This window comes from Cricetulus griseus, chromosome 3 (assembly GCF_003668045.3).
Source record: "Cricetulus griseus strain 17A/GY chromosome 3, alternate assembly CriGri-PICRH-1.0, whole genome shotgun sequence".
NCBI classification, from domain to species: Eukaryota; Metazoa; Chordata; class Mammalia; order Rodentia; family Cricetidae; genus Cricetulus; species Cricetulus griseus.
In genome coordinates this window covers 17061292-17086357 of record NC_048596.1, presented here as the reverse complement: position 1 = coordinate 17086357, position 25066 = coordinate 17061292, and the positions used below count along the sequence as shown (strand labels likewise).

The following is a 25066-nucleotide window of genomic DNA, read 5'->3' as shown; positions in this document are numbered from 1 at the left end:
CCTGTAAGGTCTTACACAGTAAAAGCCTGTCTAGAAGAAAAGGTAGAGACTAAACAATATAGTATAGTGTCAGTATTAATAATTGAAAGCCGTGACATCCCTGGGTGTGGTCAGTATTTTGCTTCTTGGTTGTCTGTCTACCTTAATTGTCATATTTTTAGGTCTAAACTAATTTCAAGAAAACACCCAAGGAAAGTAAACTAAACAGACAAAGATTGAGAAAGCTAGTTGTAGAGAGGGCACTAGGGAGAGAATATGGTAAAGTTTGGGATACACATGTATGGGAATATCAAAATGAAGCCTATTTTGTATGATTAATACACAGTAATAACAATGTCTAAGTAAAAATTGGATTGTAAACCACTTCAATATATCAGTTTTTGTTATATCCCAGGAGATTCAAGAACATCTAATGTTCTGAGCTAGGCCTGTTGGCACACGCCTTTAATGCCAGTACTTGGGAGGCAGAGGCAGGTTGATCTCTGTGAGTTTGAGGCCAGTCACTGCCTACAAAGTGAGTTCCAGGACAGCCAGGGCTGTTACACAGAGAAACCCTGTCTCCAAAAATACATAATGTTTGGCTCTATGATGGTAAAAACAACCAAATTAGATAAACTGTGAATAAATTATGCAAATGAATGCAGTTCTCCATGGCCTGAGGCCTCTGATTTGAAGCAGCAGGAAGGACCTCCAGCCCTGGGACCTGGGAATGGTTCGAGGAAATTCATGGGGCTATAAAGTTGGAGCAAAAGCACAGTGGGTCTCTTTCTATATTGATGATCTATTGTATCTAATCCACTGAGAGCTTTATCTCAACAAGTCAATGTATCTTATTCAATGCCAAACTGATTGAAGTAGCAACACTTAAAATAAAAGTTATTAAGTCCTTTATTAAAACAAAAACAAGCCAATTCAGCAAAATAAGACTTATTACACACCTGACAGCTCACATGATCCCAACCTTAAAACACAAATGTACAGAGACTGATCTCAAATACTCTGCAACATGAGTTTTTTTTTTTTTTTTTTTTTTTTTTTTTTTTTTTTTTTTTTTTTTTTTTTGCCTGGTTTGGTGGCTTGGACCTGTATTCCAGAGCTGAGGGGGCTGAGACCGGAGGGTTGCTGTGAGTTCAAGGGTAGCCTGAACTACTTTGGGAGACTCTATCTCAATATCCCAGTATTGAAAACAAGCCAACAACAACGAGAGAGAGAGAGAGAGAGAGAGAGAGAGAGAGAGAGAGAGAGAGAGAGAGAGAGAGATTAACCCTAGTAAATCTGCTACCACCTTTCTGGATGTGGACAGATGGACAGACCAAAGGAGTTAATATGGCTGAGCTCACTGTAATCTCAAATGAAGACCTGGTCTGGAGGTTTCCAAGTGGACAATAAATTTACCAGATTCCAAGGGCTGGACCTCGAATTTATCTGGCCTGAGCGATACGGGTAGCAATTCAGCTGGATGATTCTTTGTCTTGTTGGCATCAGTTTGGCCAGAGAGTTCGGGTGCAAGAGGAACTCTAAAAGAGGAGCGCAGACTCCGGGAAGCCGGGAAGCAAGACGGCAGAAAAGCTCAGATAGAAGACTCGAACCATGAGTGAGGTTGGAGCCCTCTGAGGAGCACCTGCACTAAGACTGAAGCGAGTCTTCCTCCCTACGGGGAGCACTCAGAGCGGTGTGAGCTAGAGGAACAGTCCCAGCCCAGCACCAGAGTTGAGAAGCTGGGGAGTCTGGGGCCACTTTCATCTCCTTGCTGAAATCTCATCCCATCTTAGAAACCCAGGCTTTATGTCCTTCAGAAAACTTTCTGAACCATCCTGTGTGATTTACAAGCAGTCTGTTGCTGTGTAATATTTCGTTCGCCCAGACCATCTTATCACAGTAGCACGCATAAATATATTTCAGGTGGAAATCGTGTGTGCGCATGGGGTGTGTGTGTGTGTGCGATTTTCACAGTGTCTTTCTTGCATTGCGCTGAGATTATAGCAGTTAATCATTGACGTCCCAAAGTTCCCAAACTTTCTTTTCAGCTAGAAAGTACACAGACAGCCACCCCAGATCAGAGGGCCTGTGGCTCCCCAGGGCAAGAGGAAAGCTATCCCAAATGCAAATTCAGTCTCAGAGTGCTACAAAGACCAACTGGAAAGCGGGATTGGCCCTAAATCCCTCTTGGGGACCAGGCTCTCCCTGTGTGGATGCGTCTGTGTGTACATATGCGTGGCTAGGGGGACGCTTGTAGTGTGGTGGCAGAGAAAGCAAGAGAGAAGCAACGCCACGCAGTGATTATGTGGAGGGGATTTGCTATGTCTCTTTCTCCCCTCCCTTCTTTGTCCCCATTCTCCTCGTCCCCTTCTGCATTTGTCTGGGAGGATCCTGGAGTGTTCTTTTGATCGACTCAATCTTTCTCTGGCTCTTGAGTTCTGATTGGCTGAAGGACTTAGAGGGGGAAAAACTTTAATTAAGTAGATAATCTCTTCTTTGGATGTTAGGTAGCTCCATTTCACCTCCCCTTAACTCTGCTTGGGATCGCTTACACACCAAGGAAGTCGAGCTCTGAGGAGAATTCCATCCCTCTGCCTCCGACGAAGAATACTTCCCATGTCCCCTGTCTCCCAACTTTTGAGAATTTCTCCCTCTGTGTCTCAGAAGACTATGTCCCTTACGAAGCCCGCGGGTTTCTTTCTTGTCACTTGTGTCTTCCACCTCAGCCAGGCCTGGTAAGTAGTCTACTTGGATGTGGGATGTGTAAGGAAGGGCGCATGGTACGTTGGAGAATGCTAGCTTTCATTTCTGGACAAGTCGGAGGCCTTGAGCGCTCTCTTGGGAAAAGCCATTCTATGCAGTAGGGCTTGCCCTAAGAGTGTAACTGGTCTCAGCAAACCTTTAGGATTCTTGCCAATAAAAGATTGGATTTGAAAACAAGGAACTTTGTATATTTTTATAAGTGACTATCCTACAAATTTGGAGTGCTTTGGGGGAAAAGACAGTAGCTTGGAGCGCTAACTCCTGACCCTGTTGTGGCCGGGGGAGATGCCCCAGGGCAGGCTCCTGTGTGCTCACTCCCCTGGAGACAGAATGGACCCCAGAGATGCTTCAGAGCAGACACCCTGTGTGCTCACTCCCCTGGAGATGGAATGGACAGGATCTGATTCTGCACCTTCTGACTTTTCTTCAGGATATTTTAAGAAGCTACTCACATTAGCATTCCCTAGACATTATAAGGGAATTAGAGCTATTGGGGCATTGGGTCAACAAACAGGTTTGAAGATGAATATTCTAGAAACCTGAGGTTTTCTACAAATGTATTTAAGTTGTTCAGTGTACAGAAATTCCTAAATCACTCTGAAAATCAGAAATCATGTGAAAGTGCTTTGCAAACTCTAGGACAAATGCTAGGTGATACTATCTTGGGTCTTGGGGACCATGTAAAGCATCTGTATATACAAGTGTTAATAAGTGAGGATATGATGATATAAGGAGGTACAATCCAAGAGACACACGCTAGGCAATGTGAGTTCCTCCTAAGTTCAGATGCTCAATCGACCCCCTACCCCAGTCACTTCTCACTTCTCCATCCACTTAAGATACGAATCCAACTGCCCCACATCCTATCCAGCAAGCCAGAATAGAAACGCCTTTGCTGGAACCTGCTTCCTGTGCTAATTGAGGGTGTATTCTAATCGTAAATGAGCCTAGCAATCTCTATTAAAGTGTTGATTTCAAAGTTCGCCAGCTTAGCATAACTGCTCACAGCTAAGTGTAATGATTTGCAACATTCCTGATTATGAGCAAAACCGCCAAATAATTGGTCAGTTTTAATTGGCCTTTTAATTGAATATTTCAACATGAAAAGGGGGAAAAAAAAGCCATCTCTGCCTCATGAGAACAAAACGACAAAGGACCGGGAGACTATTTCAGGGCGTTTTACTGGTGCCCATCGTTCTCTTCAGCTGATTCAATATCAGCAAAAGAGAAACACGAGATGCCCCTCCCTAGTCACCAGGGCAGTGTGAAGAATTGTTCCATAAAAAATACCTTTACTGTGTGTCCCCTCCCTGCTGAAGGGGGTCATGTGCACTTCATTGCAGCACTGACACGGGCACACTGAAGGGTGGCTGGGTTGCTTGTCTGTCCAAATTCAAGTGTCTGGATTCAAAAAGAAAACAAGAGAATAGAGATGTGAAAGTCCGTTCTAATTTAAACACAGGGTTTAAGAGCCCTCCCTGCCCGGCCCGACTTAGAGAGGAAATGCCCGGACCTCCAGTGCAACGAGCTCAAACTTTAATTGCTTTTTCCTGTGAGTCTCAGTTGGAATCAAAAAATGTATACTTTGTTCAGATTCTGCTTTTAGGTAACCAGTGAGAAGTGATTCTTAACATTTAACAGTTTTCAATATTGATTATCCCTCTAACAAAACATTCTGGTTCATCGTCCCCATTGTGCCAGAGGAGAAATTTGACAACCATGGCCTTTGACATGTTCCTCTTCATACTTCATTATCAGGCTTTTATGTAAGGGCCTCAAAAGCATTAACAGACAGAGAACGCAGTTTCTGCTCGGCTGTTCAATGGTTGGGCCGCTTGAAATTACTGTCTAAAAGGCTCCGGCAGCAAGCATTCCCGGGCGTGAAAAAATAACGGTGACTTTCCCTACAACATGCAGTTTCACTGAGCAAGCTGCACAAGAAGAACTGTGAAACGAGGATTTTCTACCCTGTCCTCCACAGTGGAACATTTCTGAGGAGTGCTATTTTTCAGTAACCTGGGAAATATTTCTTTGATTTTTTCTTAATCTTTATGGTGCCTTAAAATAGAGACTAGGGATGCATGAAATAGCCCAGCAGAGGGACAATGACAGCTACAGTGGGGGCCCACTGAACTGAGGCCACCATCCTGACACACTTTCTCTTGGGAAGAAACAGGCATAATAAAATGTTTTTCCTTAACTGTTCACCCTACTTCACTCCAGTTAACATCCCATAATAGCAATGGGTGCTCAGGGTCCCCCTGCCCCCACCCCTTCTCAACCAGGGTCCATTTCTATTCTGCAACGGGGCAAGAATTTATGTGAAGCTATTGGATTGTAAGACAATTTTAGAAAAACATTGCCCCTTGGGTTTTAGTATTTGAGTTTATACAGTAACTTTTTCATGGATATTGAAATTGCATCTGATATTAAGGAGCTCTGGTTAGGAAATGAATCAGTTGGTGGGTTGTTTTGGTGATGCTTGGGGTTAAACCCAGGGTCTTCTTGTTTTGGGGAGAGATTCTACTACTGAGCGAGGGCCCAGCACAGGATCTTTACTACGTCAGAGGATCTTTACATTCGTAATCTAACCAAGCATTGTATATTGCTATTATCATTGGTCTACAAATACATCTGCCACTATTTTTAAATGGATGTAATAGAAAGATACAAATTCATGCCAGGTGTGGTGTTGCACTCAGGAGGCAGAGGCAGGTGGATCTCTGTGAGTTTGAACCCAGCCTGGTTTACAGAGTGAGTTCTAGGACAGATAGGGCTACATAAAGAGATCCTGTCTTAAAATCTTCCCAAAAGTAAAGGCAAAAATACAAACTTACTTAAAACTATTGCAATTATGATAGTTTCTTGGTTGTATTATATGTTTGTCACAGTGATTTTTTCCCACTAGCAGAAACAAAAAGAGGAATACTGGTCACATCAGTAAGGTGTGCTCTTCCTCAGAGAGCCTGGAGGTCTCTGAAGTGAGATGCGAGGAGCCTCATTGGAATCTTGAAAGATGCCCTCACCAGCAGCAACCCCGGTCTGTCCATAAATACATACATGGTTCCAAACCAGCTGGGATGGTGGGACAGCTGGGAGGTGGCCCATTAAAGCATCTGTATGGCCAGCATCCCAGCCAGGACAGGACCAGCAAAGGTCAGCTCCAGTTACCCCTTTGTTTCCTCCTGTGATGGTTGGCAACAATGAATTACTATTATAATAATTGCACAAAACCCATGAGGCCCTGAGAAAAGATAGGACTGTTGCTTTTCTTGTGATGAGAAGACTGCTCAGAGGTACATGGTGTGTGTGTGTGTGTGTGTGTGTGTGTGTGTGTGTGTGTGTGTGTGTGTGTGTGTGTTTACCCACACATGCGTGCGTGCGTGTGTACGTGTGTGCGTGTCTAGGATAGTATGGCACAGAGGGATCTCTGTTCTGGAACATTATATAGAGATAAAGAGGACCAAGAAAGGACCAGAAACAAAGGCTTTTCATTCACGTCTTCTCCCTTCCATGCTAAGAGACTGCTGTTTCTTTCCTCTGGTTGGACAGTTGTTAGCTGATGCTCTTTCCCATAGTTCGATTAACAAAGTCTCCTTTTCTTGGCCTCCAAGAGCCCTTTCGTATTTCCATCAGAAGACAGAATTCATCTGGCTTGGAGAGTGAGTCCGGGCAATATTGTTTACTATAAACCTCCCCCCCTTTTTTTTTTCCGAAAGCAGATTTTTCTTATTAAGCAAACGATCAGGCTGGGTTAACAGCTGGGAAAATGGTGTGCTTGGTTCCTATCAGTACAGTCCCCATTGCTCCCATTTGAAATATGTCTAGACCCTGAAGCCTCTTGAAAGAAATGACCATTCACTGTGGACGGACCTGCAGCCTCGTTAAGAGCCAAACTTTTATGATTTGTTTTTTCTCAATCTTTTCTGCAAGCCCCTGGTATTGATCATGTCATTTATTTCTACCCTTCTGAGGTTAGAGTCTTCTCTCAGGAAGAAAAAAAAAAATTCAAACCATAAGGGAGCATTTAAACTCGCCTCTATCTAACCATTCCCAAATCCATTGTTTTGAACAGTTGTCCCCAGTGTCCCCATCCTCTGTCCCAATAAGCCTCCACAAACAGGCAGATGTTAATCTTTGAGTCAGACTCCAGGGATGGCAGTCCAACGTCTCCAGGCCAGACTGAAGCCATTCCACAGAAGGAAGAACTCCCCCTTTTCGGCATCGATATCGCCTGCTGCTGTACTGCACCCCAGTTTTTTCCCTCACACTCAGACCCTCTGACTCCACATCAGAATCTGCCAGTTCATGACAACAGCAAACCAACAGGCTGCTGTCACTGTCCTGTCTGGCGTTTCTTCAGCTTCGTCACGGTGTCTGTGACACTCAGACTTTGTGGGCTATTGCTTCAGGAGCATTCTGTTTCATTGTAAGTTTGTATTGTGGACTCTTCCTCCCCCCCATTTCCTCCTTCCTAAAAGTAGAGTGAGCAGAGATGTAAGAAATCCCTAAACCTGAGCTTCATGCAACCAGTGACAATTCCTGTCCAAGGTGTTCCACCTACTTCCAGCTACATATATTGCTCTTACCGAACAGTTCAAAACAAGAAGGACACAAAAAGAAATCTCAGGTCTCACATCCGAGAGGCATAGAGTCAGCAAGGAGAAAACATCTCCGGGGACAGTGTGTAGTTATGATTGTTCTTGGAGCAACCCAGAATACTCATTAACGAAAGGGGTAAAGTGATTCAGACATAGGCTCTTCTGGTTTATTTGTGCTCTCAGTGGCCCAGGCAGACTGGAAGATGGATGTTTCACTCTCCACTTGAATTTAGTTCTGTTAAGTAATGAAAATGGTCCTAAAATGCAGATGGCTCTTGGTTCTGTTGCCTTGAGCTGATCAATGGCTAGGAATACTTTCAAGTCTAGACCACGGAGGCCTAGGTGACATAAACTGCCTGCACAGTGACTGTGCCAAATGCCAGGCTTCTGCGGACAGTGGCCTGGACTGCCCCTTAGTGACCTTCACTTGGAGGCCAGAGAGAGGGTGGCTGCTGTGTCCCTTCCCTCATTTAAATGCCAAGTGCTGTGGGCTTTTCTACAGCTCAGCCTTTGGCTTTCTTGGAAGAGCTTGCTGCAAGACACAAAGAATGGAAATGGGGACTGCTAAGGACAGCCACGGTGCACTGTAAGATTCCCTGGACTGACGGCACAGCCCTTGGCAGGGAAAAGACTACCCTTGAAAACTGGTTATTTCCTAGATTGGGGGAAGGGGGGAGAAAGAAATTCTTCCACACCTGCTTGGCAGAGTTTCATGGCTTGAAGCTGTCCCAAAGGTGGGTGGGTCATTGTCCTCTGCCTATAATTATTTGGCAAGGGCTGGATTTGAACTGATGTGGCATTTTAAGGCATTTTTTAAACCTAAGAATGGTCATTGAAGTGGACACTCCTGCTTAAAGTTTTGTTTCAGTCAACTGGCTTGTCAGAATAACTTTCATATATAATGTTTCAGTATCGTTTTCAGTATCGGTGAGTTTCAGAAAATTTATATTCATAAAAATATTATTTAGACTTAACTTGTAGGGCTGAACTGTGCTTGAAGGGCATTTTAAGCTACGAAGTAGCTATGAGTACAATACCCAAAGCCATGAACTCCTCATAAAGGGGATCTGGTCTCATGTCTAAGTGGCATCAACCATTGGACTTGAAGCCAGCCCGGCACAGTGGCCTCCAGGGAAGCTGCCTGTGGGGAACTCACCGAATGAAACGGAGAGGCCTCCTGGGTAGGTGCAGGCACAGGAAGGGGAGAGGGAGCCAGGTACCTGAAATTAGCCCAGTTACAAACTCCTTGTCATGCTAAGAGATTGCTGCAAACAGAACATGTCCAGGCCCATCAGTCCTAAAGTGAGGCAGTATCCTGACCATGGCTGGCAACCTGCTGACCACAAAACATGTTGTGATGCAAACTACCTTGTATACTCTACAAGAGTGAAGACTCATCTTCAAACTGGCTTAAACCCCTGCCTGTGGGTGGGTGGTTCTAATTGCCCAAGATAGGAGCTTGCAGTTTTCTCTTAACTCCCTAAGTTGGAAAACTAATGCATATTCTTCAAAAAGCATCAGGTAGAGAAGGGCTTTGTGCGTGCGTGCGTGTGTGTGTGTGTGTGTGTGTGTGTGTGTGTGTGTGTGTTAAACATTAGGGAAGGAAACATACATTCTTAGGAAAAGAAAACTTGGAGACTTTCCAGGCACTAACAGAGCAGCAGTGGCATTTGTATTTGGATTGCTCTGAAGTCCCTCCTGTCCTGTGCCACTGGGATCAAGATGATTGTGGACTAGAGGGACCAGTGGGTGAGCCAGCTCACAAGCGTCCTGCTGTAGATAAGAGCTTGTGAATCAAGGCTAGACTGTCTAGTTTCTGAGGTTTTTCCACATGAGAAGGTCCCTGAGCAGAGAAGCATTGGGAAGGGAGGTAAACTCGGCATGGCTTGGCTGTGACGACCACCCACACAGCCTCAAGAGAGACATGCAGTAGGGGCATATAGCTGGATCCCAGATGGTCCTTAAATGACAGAAAAGATAATTAACATGACCGGCACGGTGAGCTAGTCTCAAACCCAGTAGAAAAGAACTGCTTCATCAGTGCTTATGTTAGGGGAGCTGTGGCTGAAGGTACCGAGATCAAGAACAAGACCACTGCAGAGGACCGGAGATGGAGATCTGACTGCTTCCCCCTAGTCCTTGCTGTAAATTAACTTGGAAGAACAAGGTGGTGTTAGGAGAGTCTAAGAAAGAATAAAAGTAAAAACTGGGCTGAAGGTTCATTCCAGGAACGGTGACCGGAGTGCAGAGATGGTCTAGGGGCGTACATGAGTGCTGCTGTGTTACAGACTTCCAGAAGCAGAGGCAGTGAGGAGAGGCCCACAGGGATGGGCCTTGAGCAGACTCGGAATCCCTCGTGGCACTGTCCACCTCTGTAAACATTTTATTGTGCCGTGGAGAAGAGGGCATGAGTCAGCCACAGAGTGAGGAAGCCTCTTGAGGCGCAAGGGGAGAGAAGCGAAGGACGGGAGTGGCGCGGGTATCCCGTCATACCTCAGCCAGGCACCTCGGCCTCTCAGCAGCCGTGGGAGTTTGCTGGAGAGCTGCTGTTTGCTCATGCCTTCCCCTGTGGGGTGTGGTAAGACCAGATGGCTATCTGGGAGGTTGCCACCTCAGACACCTGGGGACATTGAGAGAGCTAGAATCTATTGAGGAATTATGTATTCAGGGGTTCACTTTGAAGTCAGTGGAAACAGCCAGCTCCCAAGCCTTGGAGTGTTCTGTAACCAGGCAGTCTTCGAGTGATTCTCCAGTGTCAGTGCAGGGCAGGGAGAGTGTAGATGAGCTGACACGAGACCATGTGGCAAGGCTGACGGTGCACCACTCCTGGTGCCTGGCGCGCAGGGCCCTGTAGTCCCTGAGGGCTGAGCCCAGAAAGTGCAGCAGCACACACCAGCTCCCTTCACAATGTTTACCGAATTCTTTGCAAGAATGATACTCTTTGAAAGGACTGCCCTTTGCATGGGCTCTGAGGTGGGTACTACTTGGCTTTGGCACGTCTGGGCACACCTGGGGCTGAGGCACAGGTTTATCAAAACTAGGGACCAAGGTCTTGCTATGAATGCATTTGGCCTAATGGGAAAGAACTGAAAGGATCCAGCTCCAAGTGCTCAGGTGATCTTCTTAGCAGCTACCCAGTCCAACGAAGGGCTTGGAGGGTAACTAGAGGGGGCACTAGCAAGCAAAACTCAAAAGAACTGTGAGAAAACCTCCTCCTTCTGCAGAAATGACAATATAGAAACCCACACAGGAACATTAAACTCCAGGGGATAAAAACATTTGGCCCTACTTAAAAAAATATACATTTTTTAAAAGCAGTTTTTGAGCAAGAAATGTAGAGTTTCTTTATAACCTCCACATCTCCTCCCATAAACCCCCCCTTGTTCATTTCTACGGTGTCTACAAAAGAGCCAGTGTGAGTAGCATCAGTTATGGGGGCTCTGGTAGTTCCTAGAACCCTTGCCCCCGTGGACGCTTCTGGAAGGGAGAGCTGGAGCATTGCCAAAGAAAAAAGTGTTGGCCCTCTGGGCTTCTTTACAGAGCACAGTAGAGTGTTGCAGACACCTCCGAGTCATACCCATCGTGACTTTTCAGGCATCAGGAGTCCTGGATGAGCAGAGGGGCTGGGGCAGAGATGAGAGTCACACATGTTCTCAGTACACGGCTGAGAACAGAGGTTCTCAACCTGTGGGTCACATGACCCTTCAAAGGGGTTGCCTATCAGATATTTACATTATAATTCATAATAGAAGCACAATCACAGTTATGAAGTGGCAACAAGGTCATTTTATGGTAGGGGTCACCACAACATCAGGAACTGTCGCAGCATTAGGAAGGTTGAGAATCACTGTGCTGGAAGGAGACAGCATAGGTTCCAGACCCACACCCCAACTAGTGTGCCATATTGCCTTGACCTACCACGATGCAGTTTGTGTATCTGTGAAGTGGAGAATGTCTCATTCTATCTTCTATAAGTGTTGTGGAAATTGCATGAGCTTCAAGTATTAAAATATTTATAATAGATCTTCTGTGCACAACATAAACACTGTGTTGGGTTGTTATGAAAATTTGCAACATGTTACAGATAAAGTATCACTACCCTGACATATCTGATGATTTTAGCTGTAAGCATGTGACGGGAACTGCATTTTATGTGACATCATACTTTACTGGGACAGGGTCCCATTATGGAACCCTGTCTAGGACTCACCATATAGATCAGCTTGGCCTCAAACTCAGAGATTTGCTAGTTATTGCTCCTAAGGGCTGGGATTAAAGGAGTGTGCCACCATCCCTGGGACTGTGACATCACACGTTATACATGCCTATATGTATATAGATTAATATATATAAGAATAACAAAAGGAGAAGAAACAATAAAATATTTACTTGGCAGTATAAAAAAAAACTAGTTATTTGTGCAAAGTGCTTACACACATTCCTAATTACTATAAAACAAAGATGATTATCCAGAGCACACACCAGTGCTATGGATGCGTCTACATTAACCACTGTGTACATTTTCTCTGTGCCTGGCTTTCATCTTTGCTGTAGGAGCAGCTGCCCCAGATTTCTCCCTTGTATCCCTCAAATCTTTTCTTTGCCAAACATTTTAATTAAAAGAACAAGTGCTGTCTGTGAACTTCCTGAATACAAAGAACATCCCAGTATAAAAAGCCAAGATCTGGGTCATGCACACTTCTAGGTTTGTAGGTTTGTGGGGGATTGCCTTTGGGGCTGAGTATGCCAAGGTTTTAGAAAGAATGAAAAAGGAGCTCCTGGGTTTACAATCTGTGGGTTCCTCTCTGTCTCCTCTTTTCCCCACAAATCTTTTTGTAACCCCATTTCTTCTCAAATTTCCCACTGGCTCTAAGGAGCCCTTCATTACCTTTCCTTTCCAGACCCTTTGATTCAATGCATGTGTACAGAACACTCTCTGTGTTCAAAGTAGTAATGAAGAACTGGTGGGCATCAGATACCACGGGCAAGCCTCACTTATGATCAGAAACAATGCAGCAAAAGGGAACCAAGGCCAGCCTGGGCTAAACAGTGAGACACCTGTTATCCCAGTACTTAGGAAGCCGAGGCAGGAGGATTGTGAGTTCAAGGCTAGCCTGGATTACATAGTAAGACCCTATCTTACAAAAGAAAATGTAAGCAAGGGCTGGGGTGTGGCTTGTGGCAGAGCAGTTGCCCTGGATTATTGAAATTAGTGACTTGTCTCATAAAGGTGAGGCCTTGGGTTCTATATCCACCCCACTTTTCCAAAGCACTTGCAGTGAGGCTTCAGGAAGTACTAGTTGTAGAAGCTGGAGAGGTGGCCCAGAATGTTCACTGCTCTTGGAAAGGGTTCAGGTTCGATTGCCAGCAGCCACATGGCAGCTTGCGCCTGCCTTTTTAACTCTAGTTCCAGGGGATCCAATGTCTTCTTCTGGCCTCCAAGGGCTCCTGCATGCATGTGGTGCACACAAAGTCACACAGGCGAACTCAAATGCACATAAATAAAATAAGTACATATATTTTTAAAAAGAAGTAATGAGTGTCGCTTTTGAACTAGATATTTACCCAAGAATAAGAAATACTATAAATGATGACTTTATTGAGATACAATCCATACATCATAGAATGCGCCCTTTGAAGGGTAAAAGCTAATGGCTTTTAGTAAATCCACATACCTGTGCAACCCTCAACATAATCCATTTCTGAACATTTTTGCCTACCCTGAAAGAAATCCTCTTTCCATTAGCAGTCATGTCCCAGTGTTCTTCCTACCCCTCCTCCCCGTGTCCTTAATGATGGCCAATCTAATTTCAGTTACTATAGAATGGTCTTTATAGATATTTCTTGTAAAATCAAGAGCAAGTGTTCATATATTTCTTGGTCTTTTGTGACTGGGTTCTTTCACTTCGAGTAGTGTTCATCTGTGTTTGAGCATGAACCAGTACTTCATTTACTTTTATGGCCAGATAATAGTCTACTGTGGATATACCAGATTGCATGCCCTATTCATTAGATTCTAGACTTTGAGCAGTTTTAGTGTTTGGCTATTCTGATATATATATATATATATATATATATATATATATATATCACAGAATACATGTTTTGTTCAATATATGTCTGCTTAGGATAGAACTGCTGTGTTATATTTAGCCTGTGGAGGGATTGCTAAACAATTTTCAAAAGTTCATTCACTGGTTGGTGGTGACACACACCTTTAATCCCAGCATTTGGGAGGAATAGAGGCAGATGGATCTCTGAGTTTCAGGACAGCTTGGTCTATAATAAGTTCCAGGAGAGCTGGGGCTACTCTGATGATTCTGGATGCTTTGGGTTTTCATCAGTCTTTCTTTCTCTTTCTTCCTTTCATTTCTTTCTCTTTTTTTGAGACAGAGTCTCTCTGTGTAGCCTTGGCTGTCCTGGAACTCACTATGGAGAGCAGTCTACCATCAAACTCAGAAAGATACTCTGCCTCTGCCTCTCAAGTGCTCCTGAGTGGGCCTAAAGGTATGCACCACCATATCCAGACTTCTTTCAGTCTAGCGGCCTCAGTGGGCATGGATTCTTGTGATTTTGTTCTTAGATGAGTAGTGGTGCTGAGCATCTTTCCACGGGCTCAATGGTACATCTTCTTTGGAAAAAGGTCTATTCAAGTCACGTGCTTTTAGTAAGCTGAGTTGTTTTGTTGCTGCTGAGTTTAAGGAGCTTTTCCTATAAACTTGAACTCAAAATCCTCCAGACATGCCCTCCCCAGTGCTGGGATTGCTGGTGTACAACACCATAGCCAACTAATCAATGGGCTTTCCAATAACCCAGACAAAAGATGGTGATGGCTTGAACCAGAGTGGGATTGGGGGAGATGTTGAAAACTGGTTACATTATGAGCTACAGTCAACAGGATTTGAGGAAATATTGAATACAGATTAAGAAAAAGAAAGAGTCAAAGATGACTTGCTGGGACTTTTATCTGAGCGAGAGGGACTTTCCCATCCTACGATGGAGAGCCACAGGTGGAGAAGGTTGAGGTAAGGACAGAGCTAGAATTCATTCTGAGGCAAGTTAAGCTGGATGCCCACCAAATCAAGGATATTGTTGAATGTACAAGTCTGGAGATTGGACAAAAAGGTCTGAAAATAGTTGGGGAAGTCCCGGAAGATAAAGACCCTTTGAATGGTACTCAGTGTGGACGGCTGCAGCGGTGTGTATCTATCCTCCCAGGGAAGGGGAAGGTGTACTCCGTCTGAGAGTATTCATCACGAGCCAACCATAGAGAAGCTGCCATCTACTAAATAGATGTTTTATCGTCCACGTCCAAGGGAGTGTCTTCCCTTTAGTCATGTGACTTGTCTCTATGACACCTAATCCACAACAGCACTTACAGCCTTCCTTCTTGGTCCTCTCCATCTTCACACAGCACTCATCCACTATGCCTTCTGCAATCTTTCTTTTTACTGCCTCAAAGGACATCACACCACTGTCTCATTACGAAAACTAATCCTACCCTGCTTTGGTGTTCACCACAAGGACACAGCATCTTTTCTTGGTGATGAATATTTTGCATATGAGTGAAGCAGTCACATAGGCCAAGTATGTTTACAAATAACAGCATAAGCATGGGAATGTTGTCCAAATAGGGCCAAGTCTGTGCCAAGGCAGGCAGGTGCTCTGCTAACCCTGTCCCTTTAATTGGCTCAGCTGACAAGCATGTTACTCATGTCTTCTTACTATAGGCTTTCTAGGCGGGGAAAACCCTCCACATCCTCCATCCTGTCCTCACCTGTTTTCCTAACTTAGATTCTTTCATGGAGAGAATCTTGACCCAGGCTCAGCCTTGGCAAAGCTTTGTCCTCTGTCAGCCACGTTTTGTTTCATTTTGTCTTCTTTCCCAGTAATGCTTGTTCTGTAAAATGGTAACTATTCTATCTGGTCTGCTAAGGTCTAGCTTGCAAGCTATTCCAAATGTAAAGAATGCTCCTTCGAAGCCAGGTGTTGGTGGCGCATGCCTTTAATCCCAGCACTCGGGAGGCAGAGGCAGGCAGATCTCTGTGAGTTCGAGGCCAGCCTCGTCTCCAGAGTGCCAGGATAGGCTCCAAAGCTACACAGAGAAACCCTGTCTCAAAAAAGAAAGAAAGGAAGGAAGGAAGGAAGGAAGGAAGGAAGGAAGGAAGGAAGGAAGGAGAATGCTCCTTCGAGTCAGTGTGAGTGCCTTGCCCCTCCCAATATCTCTGGTACTAGACTTTAAGATCAGAAATTTAGCTCTGAACCTAGAATGGCTCTGACAATTGTGAACTCATTGAAATTGTCTTGAAAATATTTGTGAGCTCTTTGGTACAGATCACCCAGCAAAGCATAGCTTTGTTTTAGTTGGCTTAGTTTTCTGCCAAGCTCTAATAGGCAGGCCATCCTTTTGCTCCATGTGTAGACTTGTGGCTTTCTATGCTTTTTTCCCCCTCTTTCAAAATCTCCATCTTTTCATATGGTAGCCTTACAATCTGCTAATATTGTTTCTCCAAAACTACCCGCATTTTGGATGTTGTGGTTCACGTGGAGCCTGTTGGACACCAATAGGAGAATGACTATCTATTCTGTTTGATGTTTACCATCTTTTCAGCCTTCAGAATTGCAAGGGGACCAGCCTTTGGGGTACAGTCCAAGGATTCCCATGTTACTTGCCTATGATGGAAAGTTCATAGATAGTATACATTTTGATTGGTATAAAATGCCTATTTTGAAGTCATTCTCCAAATCTCCAAGACTTCAGATCAATCATATATGTGTTTGACTTTACATTTTTATATAACCATAGATTTGCAAAAGTTGCAAAGAAATGTTCAGGAAAAATCTGTACCCTATCCACAACCTTCATCCATCTTACAATTATTGTACAGTAACCCTAGAGCTTATTCAGGCTGCATTTACCACACCCCTAGGCTCATATATTTGCTTGCGAGAGCGCTCACGTGTGTGTGTGTGTGTGTGTGTGTGTGTGTGTGTGTGTGTGAGAGAGAGAGAGAGAGAGAGAGAGAGAGAGAGATTCTGATGCAATTTTGCCCTTCTTGTGTCCTTGTGTGACTGTGACCCTAGTTAAGATGCCATCACTAAGGCTCATCACTATTAATGGCCACATCCATTTTCCCATTCCAAACTCCTGGCAAATCACAAGCTTGTTATCAGCCACCCTACTATGTTTTCAGCTCTATAATTGCATTATTTTAGCGTAGCACCCCCTTTTGTGGTACTGAGGATTGCAATTGCACATGTTTGGTGAGTATTTAAATTATATCTGAAACCTTCTCTTTTTTACTTTTTTGTTTCTTTGTTTCTCTGTGGCCTTGGAGGCTGTCCTGGAACTCACTCTTGTAGACCAGGCTGGTCTCGAACTCACAGAGATCTGCCTGCCTCTGCCTCCCTAGTGCTGGGATTAAAGGCGTGTGCCACCACCAACTGGCTCTTTTTTACTTTTTTTTTTTTTGAGAAAAATCTCATAAATTGGTCGCTTTGGACTTGAACTTGCTCTGTAGCTCACACACACCTTTATCCTGTGATCCTCCTGCCTCAGCCTCCCAAGGGACAACAATTACAGAACCAGACCCGGAAATGCATATTCTTTTGAAACTGACTTGTTTGGGGTGGGCATGTGAGTGGCATGTGTGCATATGTGTATGTATGTTCTTCTGTGTGGCGATGCATGTGCACATTTATGTAAAGGCCAGAGGTTGACTTCGGAAGTCTTCTCAGTTGCTCTCCATTTCATACAGCAGGGTCTCTCATTGAACCCAGAGCTCACTGATTCAGCTAGCTGGCTACTCAGCTTGCTCTGGTGATGCTGCCTCTCTCTGCAGTCACACAGATGGCTAAGCTATCACCCCAGCCTGGGATTGACTTGAATCTAATTTCCTTGAGGTTCATCCAAATAATTGTGTTTATTAATAGTTTGTTCTTTCTATTGTTGAGTGATATTCTATAGTGTGCATGTGACAGTTTGGGGTTTTTGTTGTTATTGTAAGGATTTTTATTGTTGCAATGTTAAGGCTTGGCTCAGTGGCCTTGTATATGATAAGTAAGGCTATATGTTTTTGTTTGCTTGTTTTGTTAGTTTGAGACAGTCTCTAGCAGTCCAGACTGGTTTGGAACTAGCTATGCAGATGGGGCTGGCCTTGAACTCCTGATTCTCCTGCCACCACGCCCCAAGTGCTAGGATTACACATGTGCACCATTAAGTCCAGCAAAGGCTACAGTTTTAACTTTCACACTCATTAATTCACACACATATGAATTTCTAAGATAAAGATCTAAGATCAAAGCCACTTAGTTTTAAAGTAGAGACCAAGCTTTATTTTAGGACTCAATTATTGAAGCCCTAGACAAATATTCCACTGTTTACTCTTCCTAACCAGATAAGCACCTGTCTACAATCTAGTGAAGTCAGGTAAACCTGGATCAGATCCAGTTCCTCATTTATTAGCCGGGTGAACCTGAGCATGTACTTAGCTGCTTCCCCGTAGGTCCCCACGGACAAAACAGAGGTAAGAATGTTTGAGACCTAAATCATTTAAAAGAGCTACATGTGAAACAGTGAGTAGTGTCTGGTACTCAATTATGAGTTAAGGCTATCTCTGTCCCCAGCCTGTGGCAAAAAAATAATGAAACTTTATTTCCATTTTTATGGTATTGGAAGCTGTAATCTTAAGTTTTATGGTGTTGGAAATTATAACTGACTTTAAAAATCTGAAGAAAGGGGGCTGGAGAGATGGCTCAGTAGTTAAGAGCACTGGCTGCTCCTTCAGAGGACCTGGGTACAGTTTTGGGCACCCACATGGTGACTCCTTTCTCTCTAACTCCAGTTCTAGGGGATCTGATACCCTCTTCTGGGCTCCTCAGGTATGTGATGTGGTGTGCGTAAACACAGGCAAGCACTTACACATTTAGAATAAAAACAAATTTTTTTAAATCTAAAGAGATATGCTTTGATTAATATTTTTAACTTAATGAGTCATCTTTTTAAATTTTTAAATTATTTTAAAATTTATTTATTCCGGGCACACATGTATGTGTTGGAGCCAGCATCCATGCTATAGCACATGAGTGAGGGTCAGAAAACCCTTGCAGAAGCTGGTTCTTGTCTACCACGTAGGTTCCCAGGATCGAACTCAAGTTGTCAGGCTTGACAGCAGGTACATTTACTTGCTGGACCTGAGCAGGTCATCTTTTTTAGCCTTGTGACCAGGTGTAGCATCTCTTATGAAAGCTAATTTCCCTTTCCTTCTCTCAATGATATTGTGGAAATGATCTCTGTGACTCTTAGAAGCAGAAACAAACTGTGTCTCTCCACTGTGCTCTGATTTCTCTTTCTTCTAGGTCAGTGAACAATTTTCTGATGACCGGCCCAAAGGTAAGGAGAAAGTCTTTGATGAACTCAGATGTCACTAGTTTTAACTTGTTGGCTGAAGATAACATATGGTGGTTTCATTATATCTACAACTCTTATAATGCTGTTTAATAGCATAGTTGGGGACTTGTCCAAAGCCACTCGGCAAACTCTCAGAGCTCAGATGAGAACTTGGGTGTATTGTTACTAAATTTACTGCCAGAATCTCCAGAGCCAGAACAGTGACCATCTTTGACAGGCGCAGTGTCCCCTCTAACGTTCGGGGAACTGCACTACATGGCCTCTACAGGGAAGGTGTTCCCCAAATACCAATCCTTAGCTGGTAATGGGGTACAAGTACAGGAAACAGGAAACTTATTAACTGTTTGTTCTTTCTATTGCTGAGTGGTATTCCACGGTGTGGATGTGACAGTTTTTTTTTTTAATACTTGGTGATTTTTGTTGTTATTGTAAGGATTTTTTGTTGTTGTTGATGGTTTTTTCGAGACAGGGTTTCTCTGTGTAGCTTTGGAGCCTATCCTGGCACTCGATCTAGAGACCAGGCTGGCCTCGAACTCACAGAGATCCGCCTGCCTCTGCCTCCTGAGTGCTGGGATTAAAGGCGTGCGCCATCAACAGCCAGCTTATTGTAAGGATTTTTATTGTTGCAATGTTAAGGCTTGACTCAGTGGCCTTGTATATGTTAAGTAAGCCCATAGGGTTTTTGTTTGCTTGTTTTGTTAGTTTGAGACAGAGTCTCAAGTAGTCCAGACTACTACTAATTAATTATGTGAATGGGGCTCATTTTGGAGAAATGGTTTAGTATAATGAACCGTGTTTAAGTTCTGTGGGAACCAGGGTTTGATAGAAACCAAATTCCACTCCTTTTGCTTTCAGCTGACTGTGAGGCTCTGGGCAAAGGTTTCTTGGCCTACACAATGGTCCCTATCCACAGGGACACTGGCACTATTAAATGAGATAGCACATTCAGACTGCTTTCTCACACCACATTTTAGAGGCTGGGAGAATAGAGTGTAAGAGAGTTGCTTGGGACAAATGGCTGCTAAGTTGAGGCTAAATGTTGAGCCCATATTCCTGTAGGCTTACCTCGTCTACTCCAGCAGTGTGGCAGCTGGTGCCCAGAGTGGTATTGAAGAATGTAAATACCAGTTTGCTTGGGACCGCTGGAATTGTCCTGAGAGAGCTTTGCAGCTGTCCAGCCATGGTGGACTTCGTAGTGGTAAGGAAAGCCTTGACTTCTGTTCCAGGAACCCCTGGTCATCGTTTGGGCCCCCTCCTCCTCTACATGCTTAATTTTCACCCAGTCTCTTTGTCCAGGACATCGCTCTTTTGAGATCTTCTCTTTACCCCACCCCATATACTTTGACTCATCTCCCGCCCTGTGCTGCCCTTAGCTGCCCAATTGGCCAAAGGCTTTGTCACAATCCAAGCAATACCAAGAAGTAGGTTAGGGTCAAAAATCCCCACGCTGCTTAGTCTCTCCTTCCAGCAGCTTAGAGAGAGGTGCCAAACCCTGAGAAACTCAGAGACCAGGTTACCATAGAGAAGATACACAATAGTGAGAAGGCAATCCATTGGAAGAGCTTTTTAAAACCGACTGCATGCTTTTTTAGACGTTCCAGGAGTACATGGGGTGGGGTCTTTGCCTTCAGAGTCAGCTCCACTTTTTTCCACAGGTTCTTTCCTACCTTTTATAAGCATGTCATCAGCAGTCAAGCCAACCACTCACAAAATGTGTGACTTGAAAAGGGGAGGGAAGGAGGCTAGGGCTGAGAGCGGGACCCTGAAAGGGGGTAAGAGAAACAGGATAGAGCTTGTGACAAAGGCATTAGGGGAAAATAGCACATTCTAACCCTCGAGGGACTTTGGCTCCCCCAGCTAACCGGGAGACAGCATTTGTGCATGCCATCAGTTCTGCCGGAGTCATGTATACCCTGACTAGAAACTGCAGCCTTGGCGACTTTGACAACTGTGGTTGTGATGACTCCCGAAATGGACAATTGGGTGAGTAAAAACATGGGAATGGGGAGCGCAGGCAGGCAGGCAGGCAGGCAGGCCGGGAAGTTCACTTATACAACAAAGGCATGGTGGAGACTTGGAGGAATAAAACTGGATTCTTCCAAACATAAGGGAAATAATGCTCAAGTAGGCTGACCCAGTGCCTGCCTCCACACACGACAGCGACAAACCTGTTCCAGCCCCCACACACTACCTGACAACCCTGCCCAAATAGAGTTGAAGGCTCTGTTCTCCTCCCCAAATTTCCTTAACTTAAACAGAGTAATAACGGACTAGTGTGTAGACTCAATCATTCGTCCCTCCCAGGGGGACTTCTTGTGTTTGTCCCTCGTCCCACACTTTCCACTGCCTTCCCATCCTCTGTACCCTAACACTCAATCCCTCTGTCAGGTTCCTCTTCCTTTCTCAAAGGCTGAACTCTTGTCCCTTGCCAACCTCAACCTTCTGCCCGCCAGACACGTGCACCTCCTACGGAGGAGCATGCAGGCAGAATCCACGTGACAAGACACAACTAGTTACATCACGAAGGCCTGAGCAGGGGATTGGCTCAGGCTGAAAGAGGACAGAAAAGGTGGCAAAAACAAATTAAGATCGAAACCAATCCAGAAACAGAGCACTGACCCAGCCTTAAACCTTTCCTATCCCAGAGTCTCCTCCACCCCCACACCTACCCCCATCCAATTAGAAACATGAGCCCAGCAAGTTTTGGACTCAATGGCTTTTCCCGCTCCTGCCTTTTCAGGAGGCCAAGGCTGGCTCTGGGGAGGCTGCAGTGACAACGTGGGCTTCGGAGAGGCAATTTCCAAGCAGTTTGTGGATGCCCTGGAGACAGGACAGGATGCCCGGGCAGCCATGAATCTGCACAACAACGAGGCTGGCCGCAAGGTGAGTCCCGCAGCCCTTTGCTATCCAGCTGGCTCCAGCCACTGCCAGCTCCATCACCTTGAGAGTTGTTTTACAGACTACCCAGTCGGCTGGCCACTGGCTAGGCGCCTTGCAACTTCTTACGCTCAGCTCTCTCCCCAGGCGGTCAAGGGCACCATGAAACGCACGTGTAAGTGCCACGGCGTGTCTGGCAGCTGCACCACGCAGACCTGCTGGTTGCAGCTGCCGGAGTTCCGGGAGGTAGGCGCACACCTGAAGGAGAAGTATCACGCGGCGCTCAAGGTGGACCTGCTGCAGGGCGCGGGCAACAGCGCGGCGGGCCGCGGCGCCATCGCCGACACCTTCCGCTCCATCTCCACGCGCGAGCTGGTCCACCTGGAGGACTCCCCAGACTACTGCCTGGAGAACAAGACCCTGGGGCTGCTAGGCACCGAGGGCCGAGAGTGCCTGCGGCGCGGGCGCGCCCTGGGCCGCTGGGAGCGCCGCAGCTGCCGCAGGCTGTGCGGGGACTGCGGGCTGGCGGTGGAGGAGCGCCGCACCGAGACAGTGTCCAGCTGCAACTGCAAGTTTCACTGGTGCTGCGCGGTCCGCTGCGAGCAGTGCCGCCGGCGGGTCACCAAGTACTTCTGCAGCCGCGCCGAGCGGCCGCCGAGAGGCGCTGCGCACAAACCTGGGAAGAAACCTTAAGGGTCTCCTCCTGCCTCCTTCCCTGTTTGTCCTCGGCTTCATTTAGAGACCCCGGAAACAGAGGGACCCAGAATGGGGACCTCACACTCCCTAGCCCAGCGACCCTGTCAGGGGGAGGTAGCAGTCTCTCCATCGAGTGCCACTTTCCAGAACTGTTTCCCGGATCCCTCTGTATGGTCTTCGTAGCTCACTCTTAGGTCTCAAACTGTTCTAAAATTTTACACAATTGTTCCAGAGAAAAGGACCAAACCAGGCGATTCCCTTCATTTCACCCTACCCTATCCCGGACCCCAGCTGTCTTAATGCTGGGCCTAGCTTTTTCAGACCGAGGAAAGAACCCTCTCAGACAGGCAGAGTCCAGGTAAAGACAGCTGCACCGTCCTCCTGGGAGCCAGAGCCTCCAGGGACTACGGTCTAGCCCTAGATCCCCTGATGTTGACTCCTCAGGAATCTGACATTTTGTCTGCTCATTTCCCTACTTGTCCTGGAAAAAAAACAAAAAAGAACTGGAAACGAGAAAGCCTCTGAATATGGGGAAAGAGGGAACCCCAGAAACCAACGCACACAGTTGTGACAGCATGTCATTGATGGACTTCATCAGCTGAGCAGTGACCTTCCTAAACACCAAAGATACTTCAGACACACCCAAGAGGTCTAGCAGAGGCAGAGGTCGGCTGGCAATCATTCCCTGATCACAGCAGCCATCTATACCTTGTCTCCTTCTCCAAAGGGCTTTGACCCTCTGAGCCAAGATGGGTAAATCAAGGCAATTTTTGGATCTCTATCCCTAAAGTCAGGGCATAGGAAGGAGAAGCCTGGCCCCACACCTGGTCCTCAAATAGGCAGGACTCAGAACATTGGATACTTTTCTCCATAAGTAATCCCCCTGCTATGAAACTGTTGCTAATAGGATGTTCAGACCTTGACCTTTTAATTTATTTCAGTCTCTGATACGTACACCTCCCACCCCACATCCTGAACTCACTGGGATGGTGAGGGGAAGGCAGAGTAGAAACTTAACCTCTAAGCTCCCTCCTCCCTCCCACTTTGGCAGGGTACCATCTCCCTGTAGCCTCCCCTCATGGTCTAAGTAGTTAGCTTGATTTGACTGAGGTTAATCTGCCAGGATTAGTAAATCACCCACGTAAACCTTCCACTAATGCATTCACTTGGAAGCCAAGAGCTAGGGGCTTCTGAGTCTGAGGCTCCTTTCTCGGAGATGGGCAGTCCAGCAGGGACTTGTTTAGGAAATGGGGATCTGGCAACAGAAGAGCCAGTTCAGTCCAGACCTTCCCCATAGCTGCTCCCGCCCTAGGCTAGTCCTGGGTGTGGGCATCCACAGCACTTCTGGAGCAGAGCCAGCCAAATTCTTTACTTCATTGCCCTTCTCCTAAAGGAAGTACAGAGCTCACACGGACCGCCAAAGCCCCCGTGCCCTGGAAGAGCAGACTGCCTGCCTCTGACACTGGCCAAGTCAGACCTCTATGCATCCTCTGGTCCTATCAGCACTTAATTGGGGCTGTTTTTTCTCTTCTTTAGCAGGAGATATACTTCACTTCCAGCTCTATCGGTAAAATGCCTTTTTTCCTCCCTCATTTCTTATCTGTGCCTTCTTAGTCTCCCAAATTATCCTTTCTTTTCCCCAACAAAGCAACAATATGTGTTAATCCCACTGTCTCACTGGTCAGTTACTAGATAGTGTACAGAAGAAAACGTGGCAACGCAGCTGAAAATATAAAGGTTCTTAGTTGCTTTGTATCCCCGAGTGGGTATGACTGACACCCGGTTCATTCCAGTTCTATAAAGGAGATACTGCGCCCCCCCCCCCATGCATTATGCCTTCATGCACTGTTCATGCAGTGAACACGGGAGTGGAGCCAGCTAACAACAAACACATCAGTACCCCTCAGTGCACAGCTTCTTGGCTTACACTAAAACACCACGGCTTTGCAGACAACTCTAGAACTGCTGACTAGGAAGGCTAGGCACCTCTGAGGTCAGCTAGTCAAACCTTTTGCTCTACATATTTAAGCCGATGTTGAGAAACCCGGCAGGCTGGTAAGTTAGTGTGGGGTGGCACAGCCACCCAGACCCCTTCCTTCCTCTTGTCTGCTCTCAAGGAGCCCATCTGTCTCAGTCTGAGGACAGAAGTGGAGGGAGGTCCTGAGAAGTGACGAGAACACTGGGTGGGGTGAGCAAAACACGGTCTCCTTCCTGTCCCTGGCCTGTGAACCAGGGCTTTCTTTTCTTTAAAAGAATCTCAGCCTCACTTGGCCTTAGGAACAGGTCAGTGCAAAGAGAGAAAGGGTCGTCCTTGGCACGCTGGTAGCGCGGGTGGTGGTGGGAGGGGAGGGCAGCCGGGGCACTCGCCTATTGTCGGTCTGGATTGGATGCTTCCAGTCATTCGTTTCCTTTTAATTAACCCACATTCCTGGAGGAGAAATATTTATGTTGGCTCCCATAGAGGCAATCCTCAGACTGGAAAGAAGAGGGAAGAAAGCCTGTCTTAGCAAAACAATATCTCTAAAGAGCTCAAGGAGAGAAAATAGGGGAACAAAATGCCATTAAAACAGCCTTCTACCCCCGCCGGAGTCAATGAAAACTTCATTTCACATGTTAATCCGCCCCTCCGCCCCCTTCTCTCCTCACAACACCTTTTCCGAAAGTGTTTGGGAAAAGTCTCCGCAGTTAGTACACAGCTCCCCGCAGCTCAGACTTCTCCTTGTGTTAGTTCAGGGCCCCA

General features: G+C 45.9%; 1 protein-coding gene across 1 annotated transcript; it reads left to right on the top strand.

The window, feature by feature from the left end:
- Positions 1–2595: 2595 nt before the first annotated feature.
- Wnt8b (Wnt family member 8B) lies at positions 2596–22323 on the top strand. The gene is made up of 6 exons (XM_027407234.2): positions 2596–2714; positions 18702–18735; positions 19813–19951; positions 20611–20736; positions 21494–21636; positions 21778–22323. The coding sequence occupies exons 1-6, from the start codon at positions 2596–2598 to the stop codon at positions 22321–22323; spliced, it is 1107 nt and encodes a 368-aa protein (XP_027263035.1).
- Positions 22324–25066: the final 2743 nt, after the last annotated feature.

Bases quoted from the DNA above. Each gene is read 5' to 3' on its own strand.
- Wnt8b (XM_027407234.2), top strand. From the start codon at position 2,596: ATGTCCCCTGTCTCCCAACTTTTGAGAATTTCTCCCTCTGTGTCTCAG. The intron at 19,952-20,610 runs GTAAGGAAAGCC...TGGCTCCCCCAG, and splicing joins CCATGGTGGACTTCGTAGTG to CTAACCGGGAGACAGCATTT. The intron at 20,737-21,493 runs GTGAGTAAAAAC...CTGCCTTTTCAG, and splicing joins CTCCCGAAATGGACAATTGG to GAGGCCAAGGCTGGCTCTGG.